The sequence below is a fragment of the Podarcis tiliguerta genome (assembly GCF_965153285.1).
Source record: "Podarcis tiliguerta genome assembly, chromosome: 6".
In the NCBI taxonomy this organism is placed as follows: Eukaryota; Metazoa; Chordata; class Lepidosauria; order Squamata; family Lacertidae; genus Podarcis; species Podarcis tiliguerta.
This window is the reverse complement of record NC_139539.1, coordinates 45,639,614-45,664,780: the sequence shown is the minus strand read 5'-3', so window position 1 is coordinate 45,664,780 and position 25,167 is coordinate 45,639,614. Positions and strand designations below refer to the sequence as shown.

At 45.3% G+C, this 25,167-nt stretch overlaps 1 protein-coding gene across 2 annotated transcripts in view; it reads right to left on the bottom strand.

The window, feature by feature from the left end:
- Positions 1 to 3,291: 3,291 nt before the first annotated feature.
- The window catches only part of TBC1D22B (TBC1 domain family member 22B), a 41,374-nt gene continuing 19,498 nt past the window's right edge, over positions 3,292 to 25,167 (bottom strand). For both annotated transcript variants that reach the window (XM_083445784.1, XM_083445783.1), the window contains exons 9-13: positions 8,058 to 8,164; positions 6,866 to 6,941; positions 6,256 to 6,383; positions 5,910 to 6,005; positions 3,292 to 5,379 (exon numbers count right to left, since the gene is read on the bottom strand). In XM_083445784.1, the coding sequence (XP_083301910.1) occupies positions 5,251 to 5,379; positions 5,910 to 6,005; positions 6,256 to 6,383; positions 6,866 to 6,941; positions 8,058 to 8,164 (536 nt within the window). In that variant the 3' untranslated portion in view covers positions 3,292 to 5,250. The remainder of the gene's footprint in view (positions 5,380 to 5,909; positions 6,006 to 6,255; positions 6,384 to 6,865; positions 6,942 to 8,057; positions 8,165 to 25,167) is intronic.

The following is a 25,167-nucleotide window of genomic DNA, read 5'->3' as shown; positions in this document are numbered from 1 at the left end:
GGCTAAACATACCCAATTCCATCAACTGTTCCTCATAAGGCCTGGCTTCCAGACAAACATGGGCTGAGTATTGATCTAGGTGTAGATCTCTGTACTGAAGCAAACACCAACTGCTGAACTCTACAAAAAATCTACTCAACTTGTATTCGCCATACATTACTCACATCACACGAAATAGCCCCAGATCTGCTTACATTACCTGAGGCATTAATTGAGGTGATCCTTGAGAAATGGCCAACTCATTCTTGGGCATACTACATAGGAACATGATAAATTAGGTGTTAGACCACAGGCCCTTGGCCAGTCTATGCAGCTCAGCTCATGATTCTGCTACATGGTACAATCCCTTTTCTTCTCTATACGGAGTTGTCAAACCCACAACTAATGTCATCTGCTCTGATGATCTTTCCTAGTAACACTTAACCCACTTTGTGCTTCTTTCCTCTGAAGCGACTCAATTTAAATTGCCACTGTGTCTTTGCTCCTGCTTTGACTCTCTCAAATAAACAATTAATATTACATTGTTCTCTCTAAAGCATTCATCTCACTTCCTCTTTATCTGACACTGGCCTTGTACAAATAATCCTTTCTTTATAAAATGAGCTCCGCTATGCCAAAGGAAAGCAGTGGCAGACATCTAATCAGTTATGAGATTAAAAGAACATGATTTAACTGGTCTTCCATTTTCTCACTGAATAGCTCTATGTGCATACCTTATTAGGCCCCCATCTCACACTCATCAAATGTACAGCTGATGGGGGGGGGGCAGATGGCAGTGAGGGGAGACTCAACTCTGCCTCAATGTGTGATGGGTGTTTAGATGGAACACTCCTAATGAAAGTTCTATGTATTTTTTAGGATCAACCAGAGTTCACAATGAGGTGAGCAAGCTTTTGAGTTACACAGTGTTCTCCTCCAAGTTACAGAGTGTTCCTTTCTAGGCTCAATGTGAAAAAGATTATTCTGGAGGGAAAGCAACCTCTTAGTTATTTCCCAGAATAGCTGCCTCTGTAGTAAGACAAAAGGGACAGAAAGCACCCACACATTTTTCAGATTAAATGGTTTGCTACTCCGGAGCAAGGGATTTCTCAGCATCCAGTGGGCCCTTTTCCCCACATGCATGACCAACACTTGACAACAGCAGCATCAAGTGGAAACTTGAAAAGATGTATGAGCACAGATGCTGCCAACCAGATTCACATCGTTGCTCAAACACAACGGCGTCAGCTCACAGATTCAGCTGCCCATTGAGTGATGAAGAATCAAGTTATATACATAAACATGTGAACTACCCATAGCTGGCAGACCTGGTAGTGCCTGGGGGAGGGTCACAGATTAGGTGAAATTCAGTAGGTGAACAGCAGCGCACAATCTTACCTAATTCCTTTCTCTTCGAACAGCAAAACTGAATGCTTGGGAAGACCAACCTTAAAGATGGAACAAAACAGTGATAAACAGTGACTAAAAGAGTAGGCAACCATCGCCAGACAATGCAATTTGTGAGACCAAAGATAAGAGCAGACAGATGACACAGATATGGAATGAAATGGGTTGAAAGTGAGAAGGATCTGCTTTGCAGGAGAAAATAGAACACACCACCATTAGGCTGGCAAGGCAATCAAGCCTGCAAACTCAAAACACTCCAAGGATACATCCAGGTATACACAAAAAGATCCCAACAGAGGCACCCGACCAGCAACAATAGCAATCAGGGCTGTTGGGGAGCGGGGAGAGCCATTTCAAAGTGGAGCCTGATTTTTTCTGTGGGGGTATTAATTAGATAATTCCAGAGTGAAGCAGACCATTAGCAATCAATTACAACAAAGCACTGGCAATAAATGCAGATAATTAGGCTCCCAAAAAGTAATTATGTTTGTTCCACTCCACTGAACTTTTTATTTTAATAGTAATTAACTTAGGGTGGGGGAGAGAAAGTTTGAGTGACCTGCTGTGCCCGGCCCCAGCACACATGAAAAACGGAAGGATGGCCAATTCTAGCTGTGAACTCATCGGAATAGACCTCTTGGGCAAAGGAGGAAACTAATGCCTTTTCAGCTTTTAAACGGTGATAAATCAGAAGGGTTTGCCACAGTGTAACGATGACTTGCCTGGTTCATCTGTTCAACGATGTTTAGATCTCTTGTTTGGCTGAATCATACTTTGTGTCATCTCTGACCACGAATGAGATCAATGGGAACTGCTATTCTGAGCAAGGAAATCCACGTTGAAATGAACCATTACCAACTGCAGTGGCTACGCTAAAGAGACAACCCATCATTCATCCTTCCCATCAGAGGCCCTATTGAATGAGGCCACAGCCAGGCCGCCAGTGCCCCAGAACTGTCTTTAGTAAGAATTCTTTTACGTGCTGCATTAACGTCTCAGACCTGCCTGAGGAGCCAGTTGGCCTTTTGCTGCTGCAACATTATTGAAACTAGGCTCTGGTCCAGGATCACTTGAGAAGACCAAGCCGGCTGGCTCAGGGAGGTGTCAGATCACACCCTTGGAAAGCCCCAGGCTATACTGAGTACTTCTCTGCAACATACCCACCTCATTGGCATAATTTATGCTGACCTAATGCAAAGACAGAGAAACCAGACTTCCCTCTGGCCCCCAAAGATACTATCCTCGCATGCAAATCACCCTGGCAAGACACCAGTGAGGGAAGGCAGTTTGAATTTCTACTCTCCTCACAATTCTCTCCCTAATGATGCCCCATATCCAGACTGTGCTTTTCGAGTGCCCAGAATTTGAGCTCAAAGTGGTAATTCTAAAACAGGGGTCAGGAAACGTTTTCAGCAGGGGGCCGGTCCACTGTCCCTCAGATGTTGTGGGGGGCTGGTCTATATTTTGAGGGGGGGGGAATGAATGAATTCCTATGCCCCACAAATAACCCAGAGATGCATTTTAAATAAAAGCACACATTCTACTCGTGTAAAAACACCCAGCAGGCCCCACAAATAACCCAGAGACGCATCTTAAATAAAAGGACACATTCTGCTCATGTAAAAACACGCTGATTCCCGGACCGTCCACGGGCTGCATTTAGAAGGCGATTGGACTGGATCCGGGCCCCGGGTCCTAGTTTGCCTACCCATGTTCTAAAAGGTGACAGAACTAAGCAGCATAACTTGGGGAATTCCTGCTTCAGGAGAAAGGGCAGAATTAGACTGGAACCTCAAAAAGAAAGAGGAAAGCAATGGGAGATTGCTTCAGGAATGGGAGGAAGTCCTCAAAAGCCTCATCGCTCCGCATCCACAAACCCACCAAGAATAAAGATCAGCAACAAGGGATGGTTTTCTCTTTTAATTAGTCATGTTAAACTAATGACCACCAGGTCGCTGTCTCGGAGGAAACAACAAAAGGCACACACACAAAAGAAAAAAAAATCAAATCAGAATGCCTGAGAAAACAATTCCAGGTTAGGGAAGCAACTTGAGAGACACTGCTGGGGATTTGAATGGTGGAAAGGCCCTCACCCTTCTCATGCCTTCTGGTACCTTCACTGGACGGCTTCTCTTTCTCGGCCCCAGGAGGACAAAACAAAACAAAACAAACAGAGGTGGGTGCAGTCTGAAGCCTGATGAGAAGAACAGCAAAGGTTGGCCCAACGCAAGGAGAGGACCTCAGCCTAAGGGAGCAGATCTGCCCCAAGAGGTCAAGGCTTGGCACTAATGAGGCTGCGCCTGCTGGCTGGAAGAAACAGTTAAAATGGAAAACATTCTCCATTTTCCCAATGAAAATCACACTGAGACAATGGTGGGGGAGAGATAGAGGAAGGGAGCTTAGGAGAGAAGCCATCTCCTACCTCCTCTGAACAGTTCGGAAGCCTTGCAGCAAGATGCCCATCTGTCTTCCCCGCTGCTCAAGAAAAGGACTAGATTCTCACTAGGGCTGGAAGAAGGAAAGCCAGGAGGTGCTGGCGAGGACCCTTTTCCTCACTACAGCAATGTGCAAGGGAGACTTGCTACAGCAATGTACAAGACTGGTCTCCGCTGCTGCTGCACTACTTGAGAGCAGAGGGCTGCCATGCTTGTTATAAGGGCATGCTGGAGTGTGGAGGGGGTAAGGTGGGTGCCCTTCAGGTCAACTTCCACCTGGTCCAAGGTGCCTGTTCCAGCAGAACGTGCCTCTCTCTTCAAACCCTTCACTTCCTTGGCACTGGATGTCGTGCAATGCTGCTTCACTTTGGAGTCAAGTTTTCTGGACAGAAACAAAATGCTTATATCGGGGGCTGGGGTGGAAATGAGCTAGTGCAGATGTGCTGACAGCTCTGACACCCTGGTGACCGGGGGACGCAGCAGGCCCACTGTTATTTGCAACCTAGGCAGCCTTTATACGCTTGGGACGCACGTTATAAATATAAAATCATATCTGCTACAAACAGAAGACTTATATTGTACATCTTTTACCCATATACACAAGAACACAATATACACATAATGCCTTGGAGGAATGTCATTGTCACAGAAAGGATTTCCTTTTCGAAGCACAGCTCCCCCACCCTTACGCCCTCCGGTTCAACACACACAGTAGATCAGTCAATCAATCAATCAATCAATCAATCAAGTCAATCACAGGAGGCGTCCTATCACTTGTGTCATTCCCAACTGTGCGTGGACAAGACAGCCTTGGAACACATACGAGCCCCCGTATGCAGAGAGGCGCGATTGCGCAGGAGTGGAGTGTTATGCGAGTGTGTGTGTGTCTCTTGTTAACCTTTTGAAATGGTGCACTTCTTCAGACATGTGGAGTGAAGCTAAGCCCTGAGAGCTTCTTGTGTCCAACGGCACTGCCATCCCCTGGGCAGGACTCTTTGTAAGGCATCTTCATTGGGGACTTTGATTGAACAGCATCTGAAGAAGGAGAAGAAGAACACAGGCCCAGCTGGGAGTGTGTGAGTGTGTCTGTGCTTAGGCGGGTTAACAAGAGGCTGCAAGGCTTAGATGACCCACGCTGGAGCTTGGAAAGGCAGTCAGAGGCTCAGTTTATTCTTACAGCCCCTGCCCGCCCACCCTGCACCCTGGGCTCAGGTCACCGTCACAGCACAGGACACAAATGGTAGTTTGAGTGGCACATCCACGCACAGAGTGGTAGGCAGGCACACGCAAAAGTTAAGACAGAGGTCCAATGTGAGCTTTTTACAGCAGAGTGGCTCCTGGTCAGTGGCTCCGAGGACTCGGGTGATGCAATGCCACAGTGATTGGGATCGGGCCAGCATGATGGGGAGCAGAGGCGGATCCCTGGCCCCTATCGGCGGTAGTGATTGGGCGCATCTGCAAACATGTACTTGAGTCTGTAGGCTTCGGCGAGGAGGAGTCCAATCTCTTCGTTGCCCCAGTGTATCGTGGGAAGGTTTTGTAGCAACATTAGAAGGCCCTGGAATTAAGACAGAAACTTGGGTACACAGAGAGAAGCAAGATGTGGCTCTTGGTTTTTTGTGTTTGTTTGTTTGTTTTAAAAAGCAAAAGCCCTTTTTGTTCTTTTGTGGTTTCACGTGTTGAGATCTCTACAGCTATGGCAGAAACCCATATCTGTGCAGTCTTGTTTCAATTAAGTATGAATCACAGCTACTGATTTACTGATTTTCACTTTAGGGGGAAAAGAAAAAGTGGTGATTTTGACAACAGGCAGGGGAGAATGTAATATATTTCAAGTATCCAAACACAGAATACTTGGGACTTCCTCTAACAGGTGACGCACTAAGTTTACTAGATCCCCAGTCAGGGAAAGCATTTTTTTTTAAAAAGCCTGGATCTCTGGATTGGGGAATTTCATGCCCCTAATCACATGCCAGAGATATCGTTGCTCATGCTGCCATCTGTTGCCTTACTCTAGACAGATACATCCTCAAGCAGGATAATTATGCGGCATCCTTTCCCAAATGTAGCTGCCTTCTGAAGATTTACCTGGAAGTCCTCTTCATCCAAGATCTCTTTCCTCCACTTAATCAAGAATGCAGCGCAGACATATAAATGGAAATGAGAGAATCCCTCTGGCTCAGACTGGAAAAAAGACACTTGGGGTTAAAAAGAATGGAATTAGCATGGGCTTATTTTTATCGCGGCTTCTCCCCAGTTTTATGGGGCTGTATGGATGTGAAAGAACTCTTTTATGTCTTCACATGAGTATGCTGCCACACAAAAGCCGGTTTGTAGTGCCTGCTCCCGTATAAGACTTTTTCTGGGAGAATCCCTACTGAGCACCATTCTCCAACCACAAGGCTGGACAGTAAACAAGCCAACCCACCCGTACCTGGTAAGTGTCCCAAAGGCGGATGGTGCAGCGAAGAGGAAGCTCCCGCATCAGTAAGTTGTTCATCCAGCGGAAGGCGAACTGCAGGTATTCCACTTCATACTTCCTAAAGTGATTGTGTACCTGCTCTGAAACAGCACATGCCATTTACATGGCTGAATATGGAGTGTGGCTCATATGCCGCGTCTCAGGAAGCTCCACTTTCAGCCACAGTCTTTGTCCATCCAACCAAATCCCTCCCACATAATAAGCCCACGCCAAATGCCTCCCGCAGGCACCATTCAGATGCTTCAGCCCCCTTCTTCTGATGAATCACATATTCTCCTGTGTGCCTCTCGGCTCATGGCCTCTCACCCACCCCTTTTCCCCAGCAATGTCCCATTTCCAACACCCCTTAATGGAATCAAGCTAACAGTTTTGACCCCCTGGACTGACTACCACCTAGCACTGCCGCCTGGCTAAAGAAGCTTCCAGAAGCCTGCTTTCTGCTTCATGCATTCCGCCCTCAACACCGAGGTGAGCCCACAATCGTTGCAACTCGTTTGGAGATGTGAACAATTAAGAACTTGGCAAGTTCGACTTCCCCTCTGGTAGCTTGAAGTTCACCTACCATCGATACGGCTGACAAGTTCCTCCAGTGCTTTGACTTTCTTTTGGATCCCCGGCTGTGCAAACGTGTAATTGTCCTGCAGCAAAACACATGGTGAGTTTAAGAGGAGCAAGTCCAGCAGATACATGCACCATTGTTTCTCTTAGCCCAGTGTCGTCCATGGTGGAAATGCCTTCTGAGGGCAACAAGAAATGCCAAGAGGTGGAACCTGGGACCTTAGACATGCAACGTTTCCTCAGCTAGGAAACACAGGTGCTATAAATCTCCTGCAGGGTGAAAGAACCATTTGGATGGTAGCAGTGGTTCCTGAAGGAGAAAAAATAAAAGAGTGGGGGGGGGCAGTGACAACCATTTTTCTCTCCAGTAACAAGCCCATTTTCTCGGGAGTTTGTTGAAGTAATACAGCAAGATAAAAGCAAGGAGAATGAGAGAGACAAGGCTGATTTGGTTTGGGGGCAAGTCTGCCTGGAAAGCTCCATTCCTCATCAGAAAGTGAGGAAGCTCTTTTCTGTTGGCAAGCGACCTGTAGATCTACAAAGAAAGGGAACCATTACAGCTTCAGAAAAAGCCATTTTGAGGTGGAAACATGCCCAATCATATGAAGGAGGAAATCTATGCCAACGTTTGTGAGAGCTTGAGGAAAACGACGCAGAGCTCACAGAGCAAAATTTCATTTGGATGAATGTATAAATAGGAAAAGGAAGCAGGAGCCTTTAGCTTGAAGCTTCCTGGGAAGGGGGAATCCTCAATGAAAATAAAGGAGAAATAAAGGGAGGTGTCTTGGGCACTACTGAGAAGTAGGCCAAGGAAGGAAGGTTTAAAACAGGGATGGGGGATCTCGGGACCAGGGCTCAAATATGGCCCTTCAGACCTCTATGAGGCCCTTAAGGTTCTCCCCAGACCACACCCCTCACTGGCCCTATGGCGGACCCTCTTTGAGTGTTTTTGTCTGGCCCTAATAATCCCTAAGCAATAATACTTGTTGCTTCCCTGGATGGAGGATGGGGGGTTGTGTGAGTGTGTATAGAAACTAGGTTACTATACAAATGTAAAAGTCATGTTTGGATGCTCCTCCTGAAGTGTGGGAGAAGGAAACATGATCGGGATGATTAGTACTGAGATGATGGGGAATGCAAAGTACGGAGAGATGCAGAGAGGCAAAATAAGTGCTGCCTAAGAGGAAACTCCTTACCTGTATCCCATCTAGCAGTTTGCTCATACACCAAAAGCTGTCTGCTTCAATGCTCCGCATCACATCCTGAGACAAGTTTGTTACATCAAAATTTTCCACGTCTTCTTCTGAAAAACAAAGGGAAGCAGGCTTTGGGGAGAGAGCAAGGCCTAGGGATTTATTTATTTTTAATAGCTACCCCACTCTTATTTATTTACATCTCACCTTTTCCTCCAAGGAGTTCAAGGTGTCTTACATGGTTCTCCCCACCCGCCTCATTTAATCCCCACAACAACCCTGTGAGGTATGTTAGGCTGAGAGTGAGTAACTGGCTCAAAGACCCCCAGTGAGCTTCATGGCCGAGCGGAGATTCAGACCCTAGTTTCTCCCAGGTCCTAGTCTGACACTCTAACCCAGGCTTCCTCAACCTCAGCCCTCCAGATGTTTTGAGACTACAATTCCCATCATCCCTGACCACTGGTCCTGCTAGCTAGGGATCATGGGAGTTGTAGGCCAAAAAACATCTGGAGGGATGATGGGTCAGGGATGATGGGAATTGTAGTCCAACAACACCTGGGGACGCAAGGTTGAGAAAGGCTACACCACACTGGCTCTTTTCAGTTGCAAAGGCTTGCAGAGTGGCTTAAAGACTCTATGCAGGGGGAAAGCAAACTCGGGTGCTTATGTTTTAAGTTACATAGAACCACCCTGGGATCTTTGGATAAAGGACAGTATACAAACTTGGGGGGGGGGGGTAATCATTGCAACTGACCAGCTGGGATGGAAACAGTTCTGGGAGAGGAGCCAAAAGGAGCTGGTCTCTCAGAAGAGCAATGAGGTGCCCTGCTTCCCATCTCTGCTTTTGCCACAGCCTGATGAAATGCTTAATTCCAAATGCGGAATATCTGTCTTCTTTGCTTTTTAAAAAAGCATATATGAGCTGCCAGCTGAGAGAGCCACCCAGAAGTTTGATCCAGAGTTACAGCATGATCCTGAAGGAAAACCCTGAGTCAAGGGAAAGGTGGTGGACGCAGGCCAGTAAGGAGGCTAAGAGGGGGTTAAAAGCTAGGTGTGAGATGGAAGTGGGGTGGAGTCACTGTATATAGGGAAAGGGAGGAGCAAAAGGGAGGAGATTTTGAAAAGGGAGGGCTGAGACTCAGGTGGTATCCGAGTGCTGAAGCTACAATTGGCTAATCCCAAGGTCAGAGCTGGAAGCTGAGCAGCCAGAGACCATGCAACTGCATCCTGACTAGGTGAGACAGCAAGAATGGCACTTAATGCCCCTGCGGGAGACAACTCAAAGTCTTGCGGGACTTAAAGTGGGGCACACAAAGGGTGCAAGACATTAACTGGGCTCAGTCTCCCCTGAAATGTGCCTGCATTCCTGTTTATTGGAATACCTCTGTTCAGTTGCTGGGCTGCACTGGTGAGGCCCACCATAAATATGCTAGGGAAAAAGCATCTCAAAGCGTCAAAATACTGTCCCGCTTTTACTTTACGAAGGGGGGCAGACATATCCCAGCAGCTTTGGATGTCTTTCAAGCAAAACCCTTGGCACAACTACTCTACGGGGCCCAAATCTGGACGGGAAATCATTGCCGCACACTCGAAACGGTCCAGTCTAAATTCCTAAGACAGATTCTAGCCGTTCCATCATGCGTACCAAATGCGGCCCTACGGCTGGAGACCGGCCTCCTCTCCGTTGAGACCCGGACCTGGATAAGAACATTCAACTATTGGCTTCGTTTAAATTTAAACCCATCCGGACTATTACCTCTAGTAGCACGAGACGCTCATAGAAGTCGGTGGTCCAAAGCAGTGCATCAAAAACTACTTACATGTGGCCTACAAGCACAGCATCTCCTGAAAGTGGGTCTCCCCAAGGCAAAAACCATTATCGAACAGCGCTTGAAGGATATTGAGCAGCAGAATAATTTGGCCTATATTAAGAAATTTAGTGCCTGGTACGCTTATCTGCCCCCCTCCCATTTTGATTTTCGGGCACCTTATTTGTCTACCCTAACCATTCCAAAACTTAGGCGGGCCTTTACACTGGCCAGACTAAATATGTTACCGTCAGCTGTTCTCGAAGGTAGATATCAAAAAATTCCATTTGAGAACCGGCTCTGCCCCTGTGGAGCTGGCTATGTAGAGACGGCGTCACACGTTCTCTTGTCTTGCTCCCTATATAAAGATCTCAGGGACGAGACCATCACGCCGCTCCTATCTGCCATCCCCAGCCGCTCTTGCGAAGCCAAATTGTGCTCACTTCTAGCCGATCAGAACAGCTTGACAACAGAGAAGGTTGCCAATTTTATCGAGAGAGCAATGAGATTGAGAGCTGGTATCTGAATGATATCAACGTGGTCACCCAGATTCCTCGCCTGGGTTTTTATGATTATTATCATTATGTTTTATTACTATTATTTTATTACTTCTGCCAAGTTTTAAGTACTGAGATTATTAATTTACCTAGGGTTTTAATCGGTCACAAGATTTTAATTATATTTGTAATGTACTTCTGTTGTTTGTCCTTTGATGCTATGGCCTGTTGGCTATGCAAATAAAGTTTATTCTGTTCTGCCTGCATTCCTGTTTATTGGAATACCTCTGTTCAGTTGCTGGGCTGCACCAATCTTTCTGCATCCATTAACTAAGCTCAGGCAGGGAAACCCCTGCTAAAATGAAGGTGGTTTTTCCTCTCTTTTAGCAAGGGATTCTTGAATCAAGAAGAGGTCTGCACTGGAATCCCCTTATAAAATTGGGGGGGGGACACACCTTATAAAGCCCTAACTCCACCTGATGTTGTTGTGATGTCAGGTGATTGACAGGTGGGCTCACCAGACCAAGCCTGATGGGGATCTGGCCTGTGGAGCCCAAACGGTTTTTCACCCTTTTTACAGGGACCCCAGATATGGAGCACTGTGATGTTGAAATGCCAGCTCCTCCAACATGTACCCTCCAGGTCCAGGTTCACTGTGACACGCAGAACTCACACGGTCCTACCTGTGACCAAGGTCACCCTAAGGCACACAACAATACGGCTTCCTAGAACATTTTGTACCAGCACTGGTCAAACCAATTCCATCATCACCATGATGGAAGCTCCAACTCAAAAGGTGGACAGAATGGAGTGCACAACAAGTTCACAGGGACAGCTCTACTGCCAACTTGCAAATCTCCTTAACACACTAATTCTGCGCTTGTCATCTCTCCCACACTGGTAATGAAGAAAAGTGAGACGAGCCTGGGCTGCTGATAGGGGGAATATGGACTAAGGGTCAGGATGGCATCTGTGTATATTCGCTCTTTCAAACAACAGCCATGGAATCCGGAGAATCTGAACTTTTATTTCCAATAAAAGACAGAGAACCTACAACTCTCACCATCTGACCCTCCTAAATTTCAGGTGCATATGGGCTGGGCTCAATGTTATTGGGGAAACACACTGTAGGTGTTCAGGGGCTCTCTTTTTTATTACTTCACATATTCCAGGATTGTAGTCTGGCATTTATGACAGGTTTCCAGCCTGAGCCTTGATGAGTCATGATTACAAAGCAAAATCTGAAATGCTATGGTCAGTTCCTGCTAAAGGCATAAAGTCTAATCTCAAGTGATTATTATCTTTTTTAAGGCTGATGAGAACTCCTGGAGTTACATAAGTTTCTGGAAGTACCTGATAAAAGACAAAGAGCTGTACATAGATCAAGTTTTACAGAAATAACTCTGGAGTGCATAGGTCTTTCTTTAGAGATGAATGAGGCAGGTATAATCTTCCTTTTTTCACTCCTCTTTCTATATAAACCCTTCTCATGTTATGGTTCTAAAGACAGATACAGTGGTACCCCGCAAGACGAATGCCTCGGAAGACGAAAAACTCGCTAGACGAAAGGGTTCTTCGTTTTCTTAGGTGCTTCGCAAGACTTATTTTCCTAAGGGCTTGCTTCGCTAGACGAAACAGCCCTGCCTCTCCTGTCATGGCGACGGTCACTGCACGCACGCACGCTCGCTTCCCCGCTCCTCCTGCTCCCTCCCACCTTCCGGCCGACGACTCCTCCGGCTCCCTCCGACCTTCCGGCCGACCTTCCGGCTGCCTCGCGCCGCTGCCCACCGCCCTCGCGCGCTCCTCTGAGAGAGCCGTTGCCGCCAGCAGCCAGCGTTGCAGCCGGAGTCGCGCTCCTGAGCCCCGCCGCCCTCCAGCAGCCACGCGGGTGAGTCCGAGGTACCGGCTGCGGCAGCTGCCCTGCTTCTCCCCACCCCTCCCCACCGTTGTTAGTGTTTAACTGCAGTGGTGCTTCGCAAGACGAAAAAACTCACTCAACGAAAGAACTCGCAGAACGAATTAATTTTGTCTTGCGAGGCACCACTGTATTATCTTCAGCAGCACTGCCCAATTCTGATTCTCAACAGGGCTGGTCACTTTCCCTTCCACATTCTAAGTTCCAATTTTCCATTTCATGTCTGGGAGTGGGGTGGGAATGTAAGCCAATGGTAGTTGAAACCAAATTCTATAGTACCCCCTTCTCCCAAAAAATATATCCAAACAAACCAATATGTTGAAACGCCATACTGAAACGATAGTGCATCCTTATACAGTGGTACCTTGGGTTAAGTACCGTATTTTTCGCCCCATAGGACGCACCGGCCCATAGGACGCACCTAGTTTTTTTGGGGGGGAAATAAAGAAAAAAAAATTTATTTCCCCCCCAGGTGCGGGGCTGGGGCGGGGGAAGCCCGAGCTTCTCCCGACCCCAACCCCCAGATCAGGTTGCTATCCGTTAGCCGTGCGAGAGCCGCGCCACTTGGCGCGGCTCTCCCACGGCTAGCGGAGTGCTGCGCCAAGCCCAAAGCTTGGGGCGTGCTGAGCTCAGTGCGCCCCAAGCTTCTGGGTGCAGGCAAGCTCTCCACTAGCCGTGGGAGAGCTGCGTCTCCCACGGCTAGCGGATAGCTTCCTGAAGCCTGGAGAGCGAGAGGGGTTGGTGCACACCATTCGCCCCATAGGACGCACACACATTTCCCCTTCATTTTTGGAGGGGAAAAATTGCGTCCTATAGGGCAAAAAATAGGTACTTAATTGGTTCCGGAGGTCCGTTCTTAACCTGAAACTGTTCTTGACCTGAAGCACAACTTTAGCTAATGGGGCCTCCTGCTGCCGCCACACCACTGGGGCACGATTTCTGTTCTCATCCTGAAGCAAAGTTCTTAACCCGAGGTACTATTTCTGGGTTAGTGGAGTCTGTAACCTGAAGCATATGTAACTTGAAGCGTATGCAACCCGAGGTACCACTGTAAATTTTTAATAGCAATTGATTTTGTAGTTACAGAATTGGAATTGTTTTTTAAAATAGAGTTCCAAATTCTTCCTACTTTTTAAGGGCAGGATTCAAGCCAGAAATTGACATTCCTTGTCAATCAAGACCTATTGCTCCCCACCCCCCCTCTTGCTCCATCCATCTGTGCAAACGTTCTGTGGTTTCTCTGATGCCAGGATACAATTGTCAAATCCATTAAAAGGCAGCAGAGGAATACAAAACTGGCCACTCTCTGCCTCAGTGGTGTCTGCCTTGCTAATGGATATCACAGAACGTCCCTAGCAAGAGATGCTTTGGCTGGCAGTGTTGAACAGGAGGTTACGCTTCACCCATGATTCTTTTGAAAAGCCAAGGACAAGCCATTCAAACCTCCTACAGTGTTAAGAGCTACTGCTGAGCAACTGGCCTAGTTCTCTGGTTCAAGGAATTGAGGGCTCTGAGCCCAGGAAGGGCAGCTGCTTTGGGATGCAGATAGGCAGGCACCGAACTCTACAAGCTGAATTCAGAGCAGGATTTGTGAGTTCGCAGCCCCATGGGAGTTAGTTTTGGAATGGATTAGCGTCCATTTCAAAAAATAAAATCCTTGCAGGAGGAAATGCATTGAGCTATTCCTTTAAATGGGAAGCGGCTGTTGTTGTAGTGTAAACCACTGAGCAGTTCAAGTTCAAATCCCTGCGACGGGGTGAGTTCCTGTTGTTTGGTCCCAGCTCCTGCCAACAGTTCGAAAGCACATCAAAGTGCAAGTAGATACATAGGTACGCTCGGCCGGGAAGGTAAACGGTGTTTCCGTGCGCTGCTCTGGTTTCGCCAGAAGAGGCTTAGTCATGCTGGCCACATGACCCGGGAAAACTGTCTGCGGACAAAAGTCTGCTCCCACGGCCTATAGAGCGAGATGAGCGCTGCAACCCCAGAGTCGTTCGCGACTGGACTTAACTGTCAGGGGTCCTTTACCTTTATTCATTTAAATAAGCTGCCCTCCTCCATAGTCTTAGTTACCCTCTAACCTAAGAAGGCGACATTTAAAATCTGGAAAGTCCATTAGGATAAAATGTTTTTTAGAAAGCACGTTTCAGTAGCTAAAATGCAAGGTTTCTAGACATCCATAATTTTCAAACTTTCCAAGCGGTTAGATGGGAGAGCCATGATAGGATCTTCTATTTTATTTTTACTTAGGCGTGACCACATAGGGATCTTCAAATTTGATCTACGCAGTGATGTAGGAAGAAGGGAACTTCAATTTTGCCCTCCTCTGCTGTTTTGCTTATCTAAATCAGCTCCGGCCCCAGCCACCTTTTGCTTTACTTAGGAAAAAATAGGTACACTACTTCTGTTTCCTCCTGCTGTAGGGCAAACAGGAAAACAATGATGAAGGAAAGGGCCAAACACTCTTTCCTGCAGCTGTCTGTGAGGCCACTGTGGTGAGGTCCTACAACCTAATTTACAGCGCTGGGCCAAGGTATTTTGTTACCTGTTGTGAAAGGCAAGATGGTGCACTTGAAGGTCAGGACAGGGTGTGCGGCTACAGAAGAATATGGCTGGGGAGGGGGTTTGGGGCGAATAGCTGAGGAAAGCACCTGAGGAGGCTGCCTTACCTAATGGTAGGACTGGCCCCGGAACAATGAGTAAAACTGGAATAAGTTTGGTATCGTGTGAAGGAGCAACGGTATTATTGATTCAAGAAGCAACATAGGAGTGTCAGAAGCTGCCTTATATAGAGGCAGACTATTGGTCAATCAAGTTCAGTAATGTTCGCACTGACTGGCAGCAGCTCTCCAAGATTTCAGACAGGGACCTCTTGTTGGGATACTGCCAGGGAGACAAAGTCCATCATGACTCCACGTCGCCTCCGGACAATCCATCGATCTCCCGTAGATACAGTATCAGCAATTAGCGACACGAGCTCCCGGAAATAGCTTGCCACATTCCAGAGCTGATGCACGCTCTATCAGCAGAATTCACACAGCGAAAGATGCACGCAGGAGAGCATTATTTACAATTTTATTCCGCGTTGGTCAGAACAAAGAAAACATGACTACCTGCGTTGATGTCTCAGGCACAGAGAGAGAAACAAAAACAAAAGACAAACAGAAACATCCTGTGAACAGGAAATACGCAGGCTGTGACACAAACATCCTACTCCCTTTTAAGGTGGAACGGAAATATCCTAACACCTCTAACTAGCCCTATCTGAAGATGTCTGGGATTAAACTTGGAGTCTTCTGCACAGAGATGCTCTATGGCAATAATGTGTAATAGCCCTGCCAGCTATTTGGAGCTTAAAGTATTAATTGCTGTAGATGGAGGGCCACAAGCTTTTGTCTTTACCCTCAGACCAATACCTCTCCTAAACACCACCATTCCAGCTTCAGGGTGGGGGTGGGGGTGGGAGCCATCACTGAACAGCAGGAAGGCACCAATGCTGTGGCAGCCCAGCAGCAAACAGTGTATGAGTCACATTAGGGTAATGGAGATGGCAGCAGGCGACTAACTGGCAATGGCAGTCGGGGAAGGCGAGATGGGAGATTCTCCCAGGCAGCCCACCCTGAGTCTTTGAAACGCACATTGTCATCAACACTAATTGCAGCTTCACGAAAAGACTCTGCAGACTCTCAAAAGCGTAACACCTCTTAAACAGTTTCTTACCCATCAAAGGTCTGAAAGTTAAATCTAGCTCTAAGCAATTAGTGTCGGCAGTGATGATGGACTGTCTTCACATAAAGAGACCCCTCCGCTTCCCCCATCAAACCTGAAAGGAAAGCGCCATTCACCGCAACCAGCCTAGCGGCATTAAAGGAATCTCATTGAAACAGGCTCTTCCAAGTCTTTTCAGCTCCAGTTAATTTTGGACCCCAGCAGGAGAGGAGAGCCCTTTTTGCAGAGTCAAAGGGAGCAGCGCTAGCTCAAGAAAGGAGTGTGGCTAAATGCATGTCTGCTGTGAGGTAGGTGGGATGGTTTAACTTGCGGCTGCCTGCCATTCAGCAATGCACTTGATCAGTTGACTGCCTTTTAATATTATCAATACAGCACTATAGGTGCCATTTTGAAAGTCGAAGCACTTGAGAGATTTCATTCAAAAAGCCTACCACTCACTGTTAGGAGGGAAGGCCATTTTTAATATTTTCTTTTCCATCACCTAATGCAGCAACATACCTAAATCAAAGCGGTCTCACAAAATTAAAAAGTGCACCCTTTGCTTACAGTTCCATGGATTAAAAATCTACTCCAATTAATATTGACGCCCTCTGAATAATTAAAAAAAGCTCCCATTTAAATCAAAATTCTAGGGCGGAACAAACTTTGGCAACTTCACACTACAAGGTTTATTTTAATCAGCTAAAAGACTAGAGACTCTTAAATATGTAAAATAGGAAATGACCAACAGTATTTAGGAAAACTGTCCTATTCTTTTGAGAAAAGGCTGGAGATAGTAGTAAAACCTAACAGAGAAGGATTCTGGGCAGGATGTTATTGAAAGCTGAACTTCACCACTGGATGATTATGTGATGATCTCAAGTAAATCACAAACTTCTTTGTTTTTCATTCTTGGTTTGCACTCTATACTCTACTGGCCTTAGCTCATACTGTTTCCTCTCTGTTTATTTGTGAAATCAAGAGAGCTGTCATGGTGAATGAGAGAGAGAAAATTGATGTGATGCCCTCTTTCAGACTGAAATGTCTTATGGAAATCATACAAAAGCTTTTAATTTACACAGATCTCTGCGGTTGCAATTTTCAAGTTTGCACACTTAATTATCAAGTAGAACTTCAGGCATCTTAAAATTTGGTTCAATTATTTCAATGGGCAGGAACCCACAGTGGTTTAAGGGCACCTTGTTGAGTCTGGAACCAAAACCTTTGGCTGTTGCTGGTCAGATGTTCCTGCAGAATGAAGCTAGACTCAGGTTAGTAGTTAGTGCAGTGGCTAAGAAGCAAATGATCATTCTATGCCAGCAGCACACTGAAAGCACTCTAATACCACTTTAAGAGTCATAGCTTCCTCCCAAAGAATCCTGGGAAATGATGTTTGTTAAGGGTACTGAATACAATTCCTAGCACCCTTAATGAACTACATTTCCCATGATTCTTTGAGGTGAAACAATGACTGTTAAAGTGATATAAGTGGCTTTCAGTGTATGGTGCAGATGTGACTGCTGTTTCTAGCCCTTTAAGGTTGGAGTAGATTCTCAGTTGCCTTGTGGCCTACTACTGGTAAGCCTATCTGTAGAGTGGATTAAAGGGTGGTAGGTGGTATACCAGGTATGCATTTGATAAATTTTGTAATAAGTCTAGACAGTGTTTTTTTCTTTAAAAAATGTTTAGGGGTACTCTCACTTTGACTCAAGAAAATCCCCATTTTATAGTTCAAATTGGGAAAAATAAATACAGTAAATGGACAAAATGGACATTCACAAAATGTTTAGAGGTATGCGTCCCCCCCAGAGAAAAAGCAATGAGCCTAGAGAGTAAATAATTTTATGTACTATAAATCTAGATATGTAAGAGTTTCATTGCAATTACCATTTGTATACCTCTCTGAAAAAGTGATGCTACTGTTTAAGCTTAAAAATTCTAATTGTTGGGGGGAAATAAATAAAACAATTGATCCATTACGGAGTATTTTTTTTACTTGTCTGAAGTATATTTTAGACTTTAGCAGAACAGTTTGTAAAATTCCATAGGCTGAAAAAAAAATGCAAAGGACTAAACGGACTATCTATGAAATGGGTGGGGATGAAGCTAGTTCCTTTCTGGAGGAGGGGAACTGGAATGGGAACTAATTCCTTTTTAGAGGAGGTAAAGTGGAACCCATTTATTTTTAAAACGAACTTTCCAAGCACTGCTCAGCAGTTACACTCACTTGTGGGACTAATGCGTAAGTAGGACTATGCTAAGGAGCCCCACTGACTGACATAATACACACCAACACTGACATGGTATCCACACACCCCTGGCATCCACCTCTTTGCACAGGAGGCTCCCTTCTTCAGACATCTGTGCTGCGTACATGGATGCCAAAAGGTAGGAACTAGCTGGTGTGCAACATAGGAGCCAAGCCTATTCAGTGCAACCTCGCTCTCGTGCATTGCTCTTTTGCATTGAGTATAACCTCTAAATGGGGCTTCAGAGGAGGAAAAAGTTGTACCACCATCCTTTAGGCATTCAGCATCATTTAAAAGGGTCAGGGCCGCAATACTTCAAGGACCACCTCTTCCTATATGAACCGACCCAGATCTGGCAATCATCTGATGACCACAAGAGGTCTGGGCCTTTTCTGCAGTGGCTGCCGGTTTGTGGCATACTCTCCCTAGGAAGGCTCACCTGGCACCTTCTTCATATATCTTTAGGAGCCAGGCAAAAACATTCCTCTTCTCTGAAACCTTTCTATGGCCTTTTAAACTGTGTGTGTTTGGGGTGCATTATTGTTTTGTTTGCTATTATGTTATGTAATCCTTGGAGGAAGGGCAGTGCATAAATTTAATTAATAAATAATACACTCAATCACAACTGTTTATACAGGCAAATCCAAGGTTAAAGTTAAGTTGTGGGCTCTGGCAAACCGTAGGCAAAGAGGAAAACTATGTCAGACTGAAGACAAGGAAATCAAATGATGGAATGTTCCCAACTTGCAAAATAAAATGGTAAAACCTTACACAGAGAAAGCTAGCATGCCCAGGAATATTACCTCCAACATGCTATGTATGGTTGACATGTATTAACTTTTTTTTTTAATGAAGGAGCAAGAATTTCATCATGTGAGCCCAACTGTAGCCTGAAGTACTTCAGTCCACTGCAAGCTTTACTGCCACATTTATTGTCTGTAAAAACTAGGCCACAAAATAATCAAGGCTGTTTTCTCCCTGCAGCATCATTGGCCAAGGAATGACATTGGTGAACAGATGATGCACACTCATAGCTTATTCCACTAACGCATGAGACAGGGACCACATGGCACTTTGTGCAATATGCACCCAGCGCTCTGGGGTCCCATCTCTCAGCTAGTCCTCTGGCATGATGTGTGGAAGAATGTCCTGACTATGGGGACAAAGACCCCCAGGAGTGCAAATAAATCGCAGGGTATGACTCCAAGTCCCCTGTGCTCTGTGGACCTACACTTTCTACATTATTCTAGGACCCCCAAAGCTGGGGTGCAGCATATCAATAACCTGAGTGAAGGTAACAATCCTAAATTAACAAGCCCCGTGGCAGTAGGAATGTAAAGCTCAGATAGGCCTCACATGCCCTATGTGGCTGCTGCAGCGTAGCAGCATTTGTCATGGAAACAAGTAACACATAGGAGGTGGGAAGCGATGCTGCGCATCTCCAAACGCTTGACAGGGAGCCACAGATGCTCCCGGTTCCCTAGTGCGTGTCTACTGCATCTCCAAGTGTGCAGGGGATGTGTGCCACATTCCTTAACACTTTATACACACATTACACCTAGAGATGCACACACAAGTGGAGCAGCCCTTAATCTCAAGAGTCCACCCCTATCCAGAATCTCTTTCCCTTAATTCAGAAAATGGAGGCAGTGGTTAATAAATGGATTTATTGGCTCTGCATTTAGTAAGGAAAAGGGTTTCTGCGCATTCGCTTGTTTCTTCATGAGTTTTAGCTCTGGTGGAAGCCTGGATCATATGAAGCCTTCTTCAAGTGAACAAAAGTTGCATGCCGGTGTAAAATAGTGGCAAAGCATGAACTAGGATGCCCTGGTTCAAATCATAGCCCGGCCACAAACTTTCCAGGTGATCTCAGGTAAACCAGTCTCTTTGGACCAGATTCAATTAAATTGTTGTGCTAGCAGGAGCCAGCACAACGAGTCCCACTAGTGCAGCAGGGATTCCCCTGCCCACCAGATCAGCTCTGGAGTGTTTGCGGAACTGGTAGAACAGGTTGTGGAGGGAGGAGGTGGCGACAGTTCCGTCAGACAAGCAGAAATGCTAGCATGGAGTGAGTGAATCTCCTTAGTGCTACTTTGAAGTCCATGCTTAGTTTTAACCACTACCACCCCCAATATGAAATATGGGGATAATATTACTGAGCTGCAGTTGTAGGGAGCACTAAGAGCATTCTAAATCACTATTTCTAAAACCCAATAATGTTCAAGGTTTATAATATTCTGCACTATGGTTTACACAACAGTTTATTAACTCTAAATAGAGAACTGCCTTATTTAAGAATTTGTATACAAAGAATACAGCTATAGAGGTGACTATAAATAAAAAATGTTCAGTATCTTAGAAACTTTGGTTTCAGAACTCGGAATAACATCTTAAACAGGAGCAGAAGAAGCATTTTTATTTATTTTCATTCCAGCTGCAAATGGTTAAGACATACTGATTTCTTTGCTACTACTTTGCATTTTATACTTTCCTGGAAACAAAAACTTGCACAGAGACACAAGCCAACAATATGGTGCATTGGCTCAAAAGGCCAAGGCTATGCTAGCCTGCATTAACAGGAACATGGTTTCCACACCTCAAGAACTCGGCTTCACTCCATTTGTCAATGTTAAGGCTTCATTTGGAGTGCTGTGTTCACCATAATGGATCACAGTTTAACAAAGGCGTTGAGAACTTGAAAATGTTTCAGCTACGAGAAAGCGCTAGAAAGAACACTGAAAAGAAATGAAGCCATTTTCCTTTTACAGTCTTTTCAGACTACTTAAGCAGAAAGCCTGAGAACACAAAAGAAGGTTAAGGAAAGTGGCTTGGGTGTTCAGTATTTAAGAATCTCAGAGGAAGAGGGGTAACAATTGTTCTCAAATGTTGCTGTAGTGAACAGGAGAAAATGAGTAAATTACAAAGCAGATTTACATAGATAGATAAAGATATGCATGTATGCATATAACCTTCTTAACTGTTAAGGAGAGCTCTGCGATGAATTAAAATTCCCAGGAAATGTGGAATCCCTTTCTTCCAGACTTTTCAAGTTTGTCAGAGCTGTATCAAACACAAAGTATTACGTCTCAAAGAAAGGGGTTTGACTTCAACTCCCAACAACATCTAGAGGGCCACCCCCGATTTAATGGATCACCTGTTAAATTCAAAATTCCTCATGGTAGTAGGTAAAGAAATATCCTCTGTATCAGATGCCTGCCCAGAAGCTAAATCTAAGAATGTGTTGAACAGGAAAAAAGAAACTGGAACGTGTAGTGTGAAAATGAACCATTAGATCAGAGGTGGCCCTCCAGATGTTGTTGAACTCCACAGACCTCTACCCACCATGACCAATGGGCAGGGATGAAGGGAGTTGTAGTCAAACTGTGCCTTGGAGATTTAATATCCTGGTTTGTTCCAAATCCAGTAACCAGGGCTTCTTGATTCAAATTACTTCCTGGTTTGATTCCTACAAGTATCAAGGGGAGGAGAGGTGGGGCTGCATATGTAAACAAAAATGTTGTGCCTATCTTATTCAAACATGGCCAGTATCATCTTCTTCATCTTAATCAATGGAATCATCTATCAAAAAAATAAATAAATGGACCAGTTATCAGTACAAAGGGGTAGTCAGCAAAACAAGGAGGTATATGGCTGTACTACACCTACGGTGGTTAAAAACCCACTTCATGGGTTGAGCTTCTAAATTTACAATAGGCAAACCATTACTTGGAGAGCTCCTTGTCTGGTTTCATTTTCTCTGCTCAGAATGCATCTTTGTTCAGTTCACACCTCTCTCTCCATGATGCAGTAGCCTCTCGAGACAGACCATGGGTCATAAATGTGGTTTGTCAATGCTTTGTGAATTCAAATAGAATGGAAAACCACAGTTCATGCAAACCAGCATTTGCAAACCAGCTTCAAAACATGACTTGATATCTTAATTTGGTAGCCATTTGCAAACCCTGGTTTGAGAGCCGAAGCCAACTTGGACCTTTATCATCTGCTAGGGGTTCAAGGGCTACTTGTTTGTGCATGTGAGTATAACGGCAGGGAGGTCTACCTGTCCAGAACGGATGCTACTGGCTAACGTTTGTTACTTTCAGAACAGGTTGCTTCAATTTGCTTGCTTCTACCTCTTTTGTACTGTGTCTTTTAGACTGCAAGTCTGCAGGCAGGGACTGTCTTTATCTTCCAATCTCCACCCAACACTTAGATGCCTTATTCATGATATACCACCATGGTTTGGTGTGAAATCTGAAAGTAGGGACAGTGATGTTTATGGAAGACAGACAAATGCTGCAAGTTCACTTCCATCTGAGCTCCCCACTCCCCAACAGAGGCCATCAGTGCAAAGAGCACAATCAGCATTGAATAACCTGAGCCAAGAGTCCTGGCAAATGAGGAGCTTTGGAAAATTCTCTCAAGCATATTGCTCAACACGAACATCTGTTCTGTAAGAACCTTCGACAGGTCCCACATAAAGAACCTGGATATCCAACATATGGCTCCGACAGGAGCTGAAAGGCAGCCAACAGCTTTGCAGCAGTCACTCGAGGCTGGCATGAAGAAGTGTCTAATGGGGCTATGATTGACACCACATCACAGGGCACGCTGCAGCCAGGTTAGGAGTAAATTAGTATCCGCATCTCTGGCTCACAATGTACGTGGCTGCCAGGGAGAGGAAAGCTCTTTGGACTCAGATTCAACCAACAAACCCAAAGATCATACTGGGAACTAGCAAGTGGAGTTAACTGACACCAGAGCCCAGCTCATGGTTCTGCCTGCCGGTGCTTTCTAAAACACACAGGGCATTGCCAAATAAAGGTTGTACTGTATTTCTTCCTGCCTTACTGGGAACGCATCCACTGCTCATTTAGACTATGACATCGCCACGGATACGTATGTTGTTTTTAAAATGATCTTTGCATTTTGAAGGCATCAACTCAGCTGGCTTTGTTTACTTTCAGTTCAGCACAAAAGTGCTGAACAAAAGTGATGGCTCAGGATGCTGCCAGATGGGCACTAACCGAGGCAGCAATACAGGCAGGCAAGCTGTCATTCTAGTATTAATACCTGTCCTGTACACCAGCAGCAGATAGTTGTGCCAACCAAGGCACCAGAAAGAGGGAAAGGACAGTAGAATTTGACTTTTCAAATGTAATTTAAGAGTGCTCAGTTTCTAATTATAGACACAATTAGGTGGTTAGAGCAAACTGGAAGTAACAATGAGGGCAGAAATGCATAATAGGAAGTCATTTCCATACACTACAGTGTCCCTCAGCTTCCCCCCACCCCACCCAAAATCAAAAGATTGAATCAATGCAACATTCTCTTCTTTATAGTACTTTGACTGGGGAATTTATTTTATTTCGTCTTCTCTTTTACATTCTCGCATCTTGCGCGGTCACAAATATCCCTTTTTTTTAATAGAGACATTGGAGAATTTATGAGATCTGGAGTCAGGGGAACATGGACCACACACAAAAAGCCATTAATTCTCAACTGCACTGGCATTTAATTATTGTAATTTAAAAGGGCATTAAGAGAGTCCTGATTCTTTGAATTGTTGCTTTGGGGGAAGAAAACCTGGACATTTTGTACTTTTGCCCAAGGATCAGATAGCTGAATTGAGTGTTACATTTAGGCACATTTTAAGACATACAAAGAGCCCTGCTGGATCAGGCCCAAGAGTCATTTATAGTTCAGCATCCTGTTCTCACAACGGTCAACAAGATGCCTATGGGAAGCCCACAAGCAGGAGCCGAGTGCAATAGCACTCTCCACACTTGTTATTCAGATCCATTCTGCCTCCAACAATAGAGGTAAAACAGTTATGGCTGGTATCCATTTCAAAGCCATAAAAGTTGGTGGCCGTCACTGCATCTTGTGGGAACGAATGTCATAGTTTAACTATGCACTTCCTATATTTTGGTCCTGAATCCTCCAAGATTTGGCTTTACTGAATGACCCTGGCATCCAGTATTAAGAGAGGGGGAGCAAAACATCTCCCTATCCATTTTCTCCACACCATGCCTAATCTTATGCACCTCTATCATGTTGACTCTTAGTCACCTTTTCTCTAAATTAAGAAGCCCCAAATGCTGTAACCTTTCATCAAAAGGGAATTGCTCCAACCCCTTGCTCATTTTGGTTGTCCTTCTGTGCCCCATTTCCTACGCTGCATGATCCTTTTTGAGATAAGGAAATCAGAACTGCACACAGCATTTAAAGTGTGGCCTCAACATAGGTTTGCATAGTGGCATTGCCGCTTTTGTTTTAAATCCCTTTTTAAACAATTCCTAATATGGAATTTGCCTTTTTCATAATGGGTTTCACAATGGGTTGACATCTTAACTGAGCTATCTACTGCAAACCCAAGGTCTTGTTCTGGGTTAATCACTGCCACTTCAGACTCCATTAGCATATATGCAAAATAAGGGGGGTCCCCCCCAATGTGCATTACTTTACACTTCCTTATAGTGAATTACCATTTGCCATTTTAATGCCCATTAACTCAAGTCCTTGATTCCCACCAACACACACATATCCCAGCAGGCCTACCTTGCTTTTTGCTGTGCAAGATGCTGTCTGTGCTGGAGATCACTTGTATATGCCTCTTTAAGGCAACCCTAAAATCTCTTCCAAATGACCACTATCCTGCTGGTTTAGGACCTTTGGCAGCCTGCACTAGCTCAACCTGTAGGATGCTAAATATCCTCTGCAGCTGCAGCCCTGACAACTCCCATAAGCCATCCTGTCAGACAGCACTAGCTAAAACAAGCAGTGCTCAGCAATCTTCGGCTAAAACCATTGATCTGATGGGAGCATCAGACACTCCATATATAGATCTGTCCCTGGCAGAGGCCCAGAAGTGTTCTGCCATCTCACAAAGACAGCTGGGCTTGTGCAGCAAGCAAATGGTGTTCACCTTTGGAAGAG